Below are 12,495 nucleotides of genomic sequence, written 5' to 3' on the forward strand. Positions count from 1 at the left end.
GTATCCCATAGGTTGTGGACTGAAGTGTCTTCGTTGTCATTGGTTTCCATGAATTGTTTAAGTTCTTCTTTGATTTCCTGGTTGGTCCAATCATTCTTAAGCAGGCCATCCTATCAAAATCTCACCGGCATTTTTCAGAGAGCTGGAACAAACAATCCTAAAATTTATATGGAACCAAAAGAGACCCTGAATTGCTAAGGAAATATTGAAAAAGAAAAACAAAACTGCAGGCATCATATGGCCTGATTTTAAGCTTTACTACAAAGCTGTGATCACCAAGACAGCAAGGTACTGGCACAAAAACAGACACATAGACCAGTGGAACAGAGTAGAGAGTCCAGATATGGACCCTCAACTCTGTGGTCAAATAATCTTCGACAAAGCAGGAAAAAATATCCAGTGGAAAAAAAAAAGACAGTCTCTTCAATAAATGGTGCTGGGAAAATTGGACAGCTACGTGTAGAAGAATGAAACTCAACCATTCTCTTATACCATACACAAAGATAAACTGGAAATGGATAAAAGACCTCAGTGTGAGGCAGGAATCTATTAAAATCCTAGAGGAAAACATAGGGAGTAACCTCTTTGACATCGGCCACAGCAACTTCGTTTAAGGCATGTACCTCCAAGCAAAGGAAACAAAAGGGAAAATGAACTTTTGGGACTTCATCAAGATGAAAAGCTTCTGTACAGCAAATGAAACAGTCAACAAAACAAAGAGGCAGCCCTCGGAATGGGAGAAGATATTCACAAATGACACTACAGTCAGAGGGCTGATATCCAAGGTCTATCACGAACTCCTCAAACTCAACACTCAAAAAACAGATAATCATGTCAAAAAATGGGCAGAAGGCATGAATAGACACTTCTCTAAAGAAGACATACAAATGGTTAACAGACACATGAAAAAATGTTCATCATCATTAGCCATCAGGGAGATTCAAATCAAAACTAATTGAGATACCACCTTCCACCAGTTAGAATGGCCAAAATTAACAGGACAGTTAACAAGTGTTGGAGACGATGTGGATAAAAGGGGACCCTCTTACACTGTTGGTGGGAATGCACGTTGGTATAGCCACCTTGGAAAACAGTGTGGAGATTCCTTAAGAAATTAAAAATAGAGCTACCCTCTGACCCTGTAATTGCACTACTGGGTATTTATTCCAAAGATACAGATGTATTGAAAAGAAGGGGCATCTGTACCTCACTGTTCATAGCAGCAATGGCCATAGTCGCCAAACTGTGGAAAGAACCAAGATGCCCTGGGCTCAGGGAAGATGAATGGATAAAGAAGATATGGTCCATATATTACAAGGGAGTATTATGACTCCATTAGAAAGGATGAATACCCAACTTTTGTATCAACATGGATGGGACTGAAAGAGATTATGCTGAGGAAATAAATCAAGCCGAGAGAGTCAGTTATATGGTTTCAGTTACTTGTGGGGCATAAGTAATAACACAGAGGATATTGGGAGATAGGAGAAGTGAGTTGGGGGAAATTGGAGGGGGAGACAAACCATGAGAGACTGTGGACTCTGAGAAACAAACTGAGGGCTTTGGTGGGGAGTAGGGTTGGTGGTTGGGTAAGCCTGGTGGTGGGTATTATGGAGGGCAAATATTGCATGGAGCACTGGGTGTGGTGCATAAACAATAATTTTGGAATACTGAAAAATAAAATAAGTAAGTAAGCAAATAAATAAATAAATAAATAAATAAATAATCTTAAAGACTCCTAAGTCTGTTGGCCTTAGTCCAGACTGTTCCCTAGAATATCATCTGTCAAGTAATAAAATACAGAACCCTTATACTGAAGGGGATTTTTGTTAATAGCTTGGCATGTCTAAAGAGTCTAGAAGTTACATAGCAAAATGAATGTATTTATATAATCTCTAAGAAATATTGGTTTACCATTGTTCTAGTAAATTGTAATTGATACATCTTGAAATTAAAAACAGTGTTGGTAATTTTCTCCATTGTTATTCACAGAGTGCTAAAGAAGAATTAATTAGGTGGGAAGAAGGTAAAAAATGGCAAACCAAAATAGAGGGAATTAGAAACAAGTTGAAGGAAAAAGAGGGAGAAGTCTATATTCTAACAAAGCAGTTGACTACTTTGAAAGATCTTTTTGCCAAGTGAGTTTAAAGATAAGTCTAATTAATTTTGTGCGAAATCTTGATTTGGAAGTTACATTGTTCTATCATATTTGATAGTACATACTTGATATCAAACTTGAAAATTTTCCTACTTTTAATTATCATTTATTGTTTATGGTTCACTTTTTATTTTCTTTAAAATGTGTTTATAAGTATTTTAACAACTTGGGTGACCTAGGTGGCTCACTTTGTTAAGCATCTGCCTTCAGCTCAGGTCATGATCCCAGGGTTCTGAGATCTAGTGCCACGTCTGGCTCCCTGCTTGGCTTGAAGTCAGCCTCTCTCTCCCTCTGCCTCTCCCTCCCTCTGCCTCTCCCTCATGCTTGTATGCACTCTCTCTCTCTCTCTCTTTAATAAAATCTTTTTTTAAAAGTATTTTAAAAGTTTATAAATGGGCTTACTATAATTTTGAAATAAGTTAGCTCATAGCAAATACAGAGAGATCTAATTTTTTTATGTTGGTCTTGTAATTGAGTAAGCTGTGGTTTAATAAATTGAATGCAAAACAGTGAAATATTTTCATGATGCTACATTAAATCCCACAGAGCTGACAAAGAGAAACTTACCTTGCAGAGGAAACTAAAAACAACTGGCATTACTGTTGATCAAGTTATGGGAGTGCGAGCTTTGGAGTCAGAAAAGGAGTTGGAAGAATTGAAAAAAAGAAATCTTGACTTAGAAAATGACATTTCATATATGAGGTAGGCTGTTTCATGCAAATGTGGTACACATTATAAGGACGAAAACTGATCCACAGTAACTGATGTAATGAATGTGTATTACTTTAGGCTTGGGTTCTGTTGTCTTTTCCCATGTGAGTTAAGATATTTCTGGTTCTTTGTATGCTGCCTCATTTTGGATTGTATTCTTGAATCTTCTGAATATTATGTGGTGAAACTTTGGATCTTGGTTAAATTCTATGGAAAATGTGGATATTTTTGTTTTAGCAGGCAGCCAGTCTGGATAGGTTCAGGCCCCACGTTCCAAACTGCTTTCTGTAGGGTGAGTCTTTGTTACCCTAAGATCAGATCCATGTACACACCGCTCTGTGGTGAGCCCAGAAGTTCATAAATGACTGTATAAGATCCCTTTTTTTAGTTCCTCCCTTTCTTTGATCTCCCTAATACTTTCCATTTCCCTAGGGCTCCTCTTTTTGGTACTTTGAGGGAAATCTGGGGCTTTCTCCCTCAGTACTAACATACATCTTCAGATTTCAAACAGTATCGTATTCAGGCCAAGAAACACTATAGGAAAAGTTAAGGTAAATTACTGCCTGTTTGCTGATACCTCAAATTCTAGTATGCTGTTCCAATCTGTAAAATACGAACTTTTCAGAATTCTCAAATAGCTGTTCCATGCATTTGAGAGAGGCAAGATTGGATATGTTTACTCCCCTGTACCTAGAACCAGCTCTCCCTCTCCCCGCCATGTCATTTCTTTAGCAGAGTCTTTGAGATTTTTTTGTTTTGTCCTCTCTTTCCATGCTGATACAATCATAGTCATGCAAAACCAAATAAAATCATTTTCTAACAGCTGAAACTGTAATAATCTGTTTCATTTATTCTTAGATGAACTTCAGTTAGTTTTACATAATCTGTCACTTCTCTACTAAGTACTTACAAGATGTTCAGAATCATCTTAATGATCATTTTTAAGGTCTGGTACCTACTTATCATATTTGTATATGAGGATACTTGCTGTTCCTAAATTTATCATACTTTTTTTCCTTTCTATTAATCTTCAAAAATTACCATTAGTGCTTCTTTATTAATGCCTGTGATTGCATCAGTGTTAATGTAATGTGAACTCCTTTAAGGGAACACTCCTGAGCATCTACATTTCCTTTCTTTTTTTCCTAAGTCATTGTTTCTTAAATCCCTCAGAATTTTTCATGATGGAGAAGAAAAAAGCGATTGAAGAATTCTTTCTTTTGACACCTCTTGTACAGATACTGTTTGATCTCAGCCTTCCCTTCTTTGTTTGTCTTGATTTAAGCATACGTTCAAAACAACATTAAACCCTTTTTTCTCCTTTGCAGTTTTCACAAGGATCAAAATATTTTACTTTTGAAACCTAATGCTTTTAGAGGTTTTGTTTTGTTTTCCTAATAATGTGAATCTGTGTGGCCGAAGTAACTGGAGAAGATCTGATAGAAGAGATGGAACTTACTTTCTCAGCTCAACTTGAATTTCTAAGTTGAATGAATCGATCTAGATATTAAAGGGAGGAGGGGCATTCCAAGAGAGCAGAACCCTAGCAGAGACATAGTGGCAGGAGTAAAGCTTTCATGTGTGGGTATGGGTAGACTTTTTTGCCTTAGTAAAGGTAGACTCCTGGACAATCACGTTGACTAGGTGTAGTGGGGCCAGGTTATGGAGGGCCTTGGAGGCCACGCTCATGAGACCTGGAGTAATAGATTATCTGGCACCACTAAGAGCCTTTTGTGAATCCTTGAGCTTTTCAAGAAGCACACAGATGTTATGAAATTGTTATATAATGTTTTAAAAATAGCGGCTATTTTGATTTGTTCCATATAAGTAGATGCATGGTCTTTAAAGATAAAATGTGTTTCCATAAATCAAAATATACTTAACTCATAATTCAAAAGAGTCCTGCAGCGAATCCTCTATGGAGGATCACTTTATACTGTAGAGTCATGTCTTGATTTTTGCAAAGCTTACAAGTTTTGTGGAATTTCAAGTAAATACTGTATTAATAAATACATATTTTCTTTCTTTTCTATGTGTTGGTAGAGTAAAGCTGTGGAGAGTTGAAGTTTGAATAGTAAAGAGTCTGTTGTTGTTTCTCATAGGACACGCCAAGCTCTCCCTAGAGATTCTGTCATTGAAGATTTACGTTTACAAAATAGATACCTCCAAGAAAAACTTCATGTTTTAGAAAAACAGTTTTCAAAGGAGGCATATTCTAGAACTTCAGTAAGTATACACCTTTTGTTTTTCTGTTTTTAAAGTTTAAAAGTGATATCAACTTCTACCTTTATCTGAGCCAGAATATTAGATTCCTCTTATAATATTAATGCAATAAATCCAACTTTTATTTTTACCAGGTAGTGATGTATGTGAACTTCTTTAATCCTTCTTAAATAAGTAAACTTAAGATTCTTAGGCTTTATATGAAACTTTATTACAAATGTGGTTTTAAATGAAGTTATCATTTTGAGTTTTGCTGCGGCAAGAACATACAATTGGGTAAATTAGAAAAATATGTCTATTTAGCATTGTTTCCATTCAAACATGTTATATATTTCTAGATTTCTTTATAAAAATTCACTAATACAGAATTGTTTGTTGTGTCTTACTTTAAAACAATCGGTGTGTATGTTTTTGTTATTTCTTTCTTCTTCTTTTCATGTTTCTTCTCTTTCTTCTGCTTCAAGCAGAATCTGTTATGTGACACAACTACGCTTTCTACCCTTGCTACCAGTGTTAATAAATACAGGCACAATACTTTTTACAAAAAGAACACTTTACATAGGAACAAAAAAAAACCCATAACAGTTTTCAGAATTAAAAATGGGAAGGGAATAGAAGCCAGTGACAACTTACATGATCAGGTACCTAAAGATATTCTACGGGATCCCAGTAATGAAGAAAAACACACAGCAGAAGATATTGTAGAGCCTCCGGAGTTAAATAAATCTGAGACAAGACCAAAACAGAAGTCAAGTCCATTTAAGTCAACTAATGGTGCCTTGGCAGATGCTAAGTCCAATTTTGAAAATGAACCAGATCCCGAAATGGAGAAAATTAATCAAGACGGTTGTGAAAATAATAAACAGGAACACAAAAACGAGGAAGAGAATGAGCTAGGCAATAATGACAAAGGAGAGGGACATGTAGCTGAAGCTGTGGGTCACAACAACCACTGGGATCCAGAGGAATCCGCCAGAGAGGACCCTGATTATGCCACGGTTGCGGCTGCACTGAATCAGTGTGCTGAGGAGGGCGCACAGGCAAACTCTGACTCCGACGGACCAGTCCGGCCAAGAAACGAAGTGTCCCAGGTTTGAGTCCATGGCGGTCCTGTGTGTGTGTGTTAGCGGAATCTTCCTGTAGCAAGTGGTATACACATGTGGGACAAATGGAAATACATTGTATAGGATTCGTAAAGAATATTAACTATATTGTTAAGGATATATATATTATATGTAATATAATATATTAAGAAATGTGTCTTTAGCTCTAATATTTGACTGGTTCCTTCAAAAATTAATGGTTGTGCATTTCCTAATTCATTTTAGTACTCACTGTTTTACCACTAGTACTCACTTAAAAAGAATTAGATTACATTATGGGGTGACAAAAATCTGGTCCTATAGAGGTGTTCATGTTGCCTTAGAAATTTCTAATTCAGGTTGCTCTGAAGTCTCATCACAGATCTTTACTACAGTGAATACAATCAGTAAAAGTATGTTATGATACTATATGACATTCTTTGGTCATCTTTTTGCCACATTTATGTTTATTTAAGTTTATGACATATACTTTTTTATAATGAAAGAAGGGAGTTTGCCTGTGTTGCAGTGTTGTGCCTAGGTTTAATTTTCAGAGTGCTTTGCAGAGTATTATTTCTGTTTTACATGGGAAGCTTAGAGCATAAGTAATATCTCTAGTGATCCAGAACCAGGATCTAAACACAGATCTGACTCTGTAGTTCATGATCTCTCTTGACACACTACTTTTCGGTCCGTTCACAGTGCAGTACAGACTAAAACATGTTTGCCCCTGGTTGAAATCAAATAGCATTTATCTTTTTTGTTGTTGTTGTTTATCCTTTCCGCCTATATATTCCAGTCACCCAGGTCCTAAAAACATCAATAAAAACAGACATTTAAATGTGAGGAGAAAATGGATGAAAGTGCCTTAATTCTTGTTTCATTTCTTTATCCAGGTTCATAAAACTTTTTCTTTTACTTGATAATAAATAATTAAAAGTTTGAGACATCCACTGTGTGTTTCTTTAACCCCCACCCACTAAGAATTTGGTTTCTAGCAGTGTATCCCCCATCTGTTTTTGTTTTTGTTTTTAAGATTTATTTATTTTAGAGAGAGAGAGCATGTGGTGGGGAGGGGCAGAGGCAAAGAGAATCTTAGACTCCACACTGAGCACAGAGCAAAGTGGGCCTCAGTCTCAACAACCCTGAGATCATGACCTGAGCTGAAACCAAGAGTCTGACACTTTGCCGACAGTGCCACCCACGTGCAGGATTCCTCTTCTGTACAAGAACTGGAAATCTTATAAAATTCAATATGTAAGAGTTTTATTCATATTATTTTTACAGAATAGAGTTTCATTAGAATTTATTTTCCAGACATATGAACAGTTTCAACAAATACTTTTAATTTTGTTTTTTGAGAAATGGGAAGAATGATCCATATGTACTTAAATAATTGCCACCATGTTTCAGTGAGGAGAGAATCGCGTTCAACACAAAACAAAAACAAAAAGCAAAAAACCCTGATGTGAGATGATAAGGTAGAAGTACTCTCTTCTGTGAGTGATACTTAGTATGGTTTATGTCTGTCTATCAGCGGTGCTGATAGGTGTTTATCAGTTGTTAAAACAACTACCACAGACAGAAGAGATGAAGTGAGGGGGACAGAAGAGCTCAGGGACAGGGCATTACAGATTTCTGTGTCTGAAGAGGCCTAAAAAATGACCCCATCTTATGCCTTCATTTATAAGATGGAAGAACCGAGGACCTTGCACGTGGCATGATTTGCCTGGTGTTAACCTAACCGCCGCAGAATAGAATGTATACTGGCGTGATTTGACAAGAGAATAAGCGCAGACATGTTCCTATGGTACAGGCACCAGCAAACACATCTGTCTTCTTTTTCTTGCCGCTCTATATGTGCATATACACGTATATGCACGTTGCTTTGAACAAATAGACAAAGGGGGATGTGTGTGGTGTTCTGTGCCCTCAGGTCAGAACCCAACAGCCTAGAGTTTCTTTACTCTTCTGTATCCTGTTTTTTAGTGTCTTTAATTTATTTTACTTTTGTTTTTATTACTCAAGGGGAAGTGTATCAGAATGTGAAGTATTCAACCTACTGCTAATTAAAAAAGATGGTATAGAGCCATGTATAATGGATGTATTTTTCTAATACTGTATTTTTTAAACTATAATGTCTGTGGAGTTATTGACTTGCTCATCCATCAAACCAGTAGAGAGAGAAAGGGATAAGGGGAGGACACACTAAAGCTATGCTGAGTGCTTGCACAGAATTATTTCATATGATGCTCGTAATAATCGTGTGAGGTTGGTGGTATTCTACCCACTGTATAGAAAAAAGTAATCAAGCACTTATTTCCCTTTCGAATGACTTGTTGCTTAGAACGAGAAGTAAAAATGAACATAAATAATAACCCAAGGTGAATTTGTGCCAAGAGAAAGGCAGACATAGTGTAATTGGGTTTCAGAGGAGGGAGTAATTGCTTTTGCTCAAGGAATGAAGAGCTTTCCGAAGAAGGAGGGAGAAATTGTGGCATTTCTTTTTATAGGTTTGTGTATTAGTTTGCTAGGGCTATTTTAACAAAACACCACAAATAACGTGGCCTGACAGAAATTTTATTCTCACAGTTATGGAAGCCTGAAGTCCAAAAAAAAAAGGTCTTGGCAGGGTTGATGACTTCTTTAACCTGTGAAGGAAGAATCTATGCCAGGCCCTTCTCCTTGGCTTGTAAATGGCCATTTTCTCCCTGTCTCTTCACATTGTCTCTATGCATACCTATGTATCCACATTTCCCTTCTTTATAAGGATACCACTCCTACTGGGTCAGGGTCCACCCTAATGACTGTAACTTGAGTACCTCTGAAAAGGTCCTGTATCCAAATAAGGTCACATTCTGAGGTACTGTGGTTGGGACTTCAACATACGAATTTGAGGGTGGGGTAGGGTTTAGGACATAATATAATCCATAACAAATAATAACCACACTTTTGGACTGGGAAAACTAGCACAAACTAGTTTAGTCATTATGAGAGTATACATGGAGACATTATGTGTGTGGATGTTAAGACATACTTGACTTTGCTTTCTATATTAATTAAAATGCATTACCTTTGCTCCTGCCATTTTTATATTCTAACTTACTAATTTGGGGCAGTTTTTTTCTAGAGCTCTCCAATTTTCCATATTCTTCCTCAAAAAAATGTTCCCTTTTAGCTAGTATTTTCTTATCCTGTTGTGTCTCATGCTTATTAAAACTTAAAAATATTTCCAACTTTACTTTCCTGAAGACTTCTGAGGTAGAGTCAGATGATCATCGTCAAAGAGAACAAGAGCTTCAGAAGGAAAACCTGAAGTTGTCATCTGAAAATATTGAACTAAAATTTCAGCTTGAACAAGCAAATAAAGATTTGCCAAGATTAAAGGTAAATTTAATGTTCTTTACTCTAGTTAGGAAACCTAATGCCTGAAAGCCTTTTTGTCCCTCTTCATATTAGTTTATGAAGATGTCAGAAACTCACATTCATAAAATATTATGGTAGTGTTACACTTTCTACATTCGTTCATGCAACAATTATTTGTTGAAAGCCTACTTAATTGTGAGGCACTTTTCTAAGTGCTAGGAAACAGCAATCAAAAAATTTCTTGCAGTCGTAGAACTTACATTCTAGTGGGGAAGTAGATAATAAGTAAAAAGTCAATATACAGAGTGTCAGCTGATGTTAAGTGGTAAGGAGAAAAAGCATAGTTGGTATGAAAGATGTGTGTGTGTGTGTGTGTGTGTGTGTGTGTGTGTGTGTATCTGGGGGTGTATGGAATAGCTATTTAAACTAGGGTATGGGGAAGGCTTTCTTAATAAAATGATATTTTAGCAGAGAGCTAGGGGACAGATGAGGAAGTGGGTCATATAGATACTGGAAAAAGTTCTAGACAACAGAAATAACAAGTTCAAAGCCCTGAGGCAAGAGGATGGATGTATTTCAGTAACATAATCAATCTTTAAAATACTAGGATATTTTTAAAAAATTAAGTCTTTACATTTAAAACAATTAAGATAATTATCTCTTTTAGGAATTTTATTTTGGTGTTTATAATAAGTTTATCTTTGGTTTTCCAAATCTCACCCTATTTATGGGAATCTTTTTTCTTCTGGCTGGCTAATTCTTTCAGTTCTATTTTCTAACCTAGAATAGTAACAATCTGTTAATTTCACTGGTAATGATATAATTATGTCCTGCTTCTAGAGCATTCTGAGTTTTACATTGTTAGAAGCAATACTGTTTCTCTCTACCATCTGTCTAAGGATCTACAAATGTAATTTATGGGATGGTTAAAATCAGAATTCTAAACTCTGTATTAAGCTAGAAATGTGAAAAATATTTCTTGAAATCCATATGTAAAATATCCTTGTATTAAATTTTAATTTAACATATGTCTTAATTCAAAATCCTTATTGCTGTGGAGACTATCTTGTTCAGTTTGGCTATATAGTTGAAGAGATTGATAGCTCATGTGAAATATTTGCCTTTCCTTTTCAGAGACTATAGCTGTGTTAAACTGTTACACATTTGCTTTAATTTTTCAGAGTCAAGTAAGGGATTTGAAGGAAATGTGTGAATTTCTTAAGAAAGAAAAAGCAGAAGTTGAGCGGAAACTTGGTCGTGTTAGAGGGGTGAGTGTGTGAGAACATACCACATATTTGTTTGGGTTTCAGAAGTGCAAAGTTGGTAATAAAAAAACAAGTTTGTATATGTCCTAAGAGTAGTGATATGCTTTTACTACTAGGCCCTGTCGTCTTGGTTTTTATTCTGCTGTGTCTACAATGTAAAACATCTTAAAGCTTTTCTTTGTGTTTCAAGTCAGTGTATTTTATCATCTGTTACACCTTACATGCACTTTATTTCAATTGGGATATGACATCATCTTTCTTCATTGTATATCCCTTCACCCCTTGAAAACATTTAAGTTCTAGGAATCCTTCTGTTCATGAAGGTAACTACTAGCTGCTCTTAGTCCAATTCTAACATTTTATATCTATTTTTTATTATTTTCCTTGGAGCTTCTTAGTATAACACTCTGTACATATGTCTCCCAAGTTTTTTTTTAATCCTTGTATTTTTCTTCCCATGTTATTTTGTACTCACTTTTTACAGTGAATAAATGCTGCTTATGAGGCCCTGACCAAAGATTTAAGCCTCTAATCATTTCATTAGCAAGTGGCACAATGAAAGCCATTGAAAATAAAAACTTACTCAAGTAATAATAAGAAATATATGACAGATTTGTTGAAAACACTGAGTTATTATTAAAAAAGTGTTCAGAACAAACTCTCAACTGACAGCAACATTAATTTCATAATTAAAAATGTTAATTCGACCTTTTCCAGGTTAATTATGAAAGTACATATTATGTACTGTAGGGTTATTCATTGCATAGTGTGAATACTGACTAAAATGCAAAAAAAAAAAGAAGTAAGCAGATTCTTTTGCTCAACTGTTGAAAACCTTATTTTAAAGCATGAGGCAGTTAAAGTTATTAATTGGTGACCCATCTCTATTGATAACTACACTAGGTTTTTTCATTTCAGATGTCTCTTGTATTTATATTGGACAGAAACTGAATTTCTAATCAATGGCTATTAGAGGAAGTCACTTCTATTATGCTGCAATTCAAATTTGGTAATTCATGAACTCTTCAATGACACAACTTTTGTGGGTTTTTTTCATATAAAGGAAATTCTGCTATATAGGAAAGAACATTAGCTAAAAAGAATTATTTAGGTTCTAAGGTTTATTCATTTGGAACAGACGTCAAGGCTGGAGTATTTGAGCTGTTACTTATTAGCTGCATGAGTAGGAGTATCAAATTCTCTGTGTCTTGATTTGCTTGTATTTAAAGTAAGAATTATAATTCCTATTGCATAGGGTTATTGTAGTGATGAATTGAATACAGGTTTTGGCTTCAAATGTTAGGAATCAACACTGAGTGCAATACTGTGCCTGTTACGTTGTTGGTGTTTATATTATATACTCTAAGATATTTGATTAGATAAAAAGTTAATATGTTCTTTTGTAGTCTGGTAGAAGTGGAAAGACAATCCCAGAACTAGAAAAAACCATTGGTTTAATGAAAAAAGTAGTTGAAAAAGTCCAAAGGGAAAATGAACAGTTGAAGAAAGCATCAGGAATACTGACCAGTGAAAAAATGGCTAATATTGAACTGGAAAATGAAAAGTTGAAGGTAATTTTTAAAGGTGATCATTTGCGTGGAATGTTTTTACTGTTTTTATTTTTTAAGGAAGATTTTAAATATACTCCTACTATAAAATGGCTTTAATGGATGCAGTGACCGTTTTATAC

General features: G+C 35.5%; 1 protein-coding gene across 6 annotated transcripts in view; it reads left to right on the forward strand.

Annotated features, from left to right (window-relative positions):
- CEP290 (centrosomal protein 290) overlaps nt 1-12,495 on the forward strand; it is a 96,676-nt gene that overhangs the window by 72,058 nt on the left and 12,123 nt on the right. For all 6 annotated transcript variants that reach the window (XM_032346819.1, XM_032346820.1, XM_032346818.1 and 3 more), the window contains 6 exons: nt 1,993-2,138; nt 2,705-2,860; nt 4,972-5,095; nt 9,427-9,561; nt 10,722-10,808; nt 12,212-12,376. In XM_032346819.1, the coding sequence (XP_032202710.1) occupies nt 1,993-2,138; nt 2,705-2,860; nt 4,972-5,095; nt 9,427-9,561; nt 10,722-10,808; nt 12,212-12,376 (813 nt within the window). The remainder of the gene's footprint in view (nt 1-1,992; nt 2,139-2,704; nt 2,861-4,971; nt 5,096-9,426; nt 9,562-10,721; nt 10,809-12,211; nt 12,377-12,495) is intronic.

This window comes from Mustela erminea, chromosome 6 (assembly GCF_009829155.1).
Source record: "Mustela erminea isolate mMusErm1 chromosome 6, mMusErm1.Pri, whole genome shotgun sequence".
Lineage (NCBI taxonomy): Eukaryota > Metazoa > Chordata > Mammalia > Carnivora > Mustelidae > Mustela > Mustela erminea.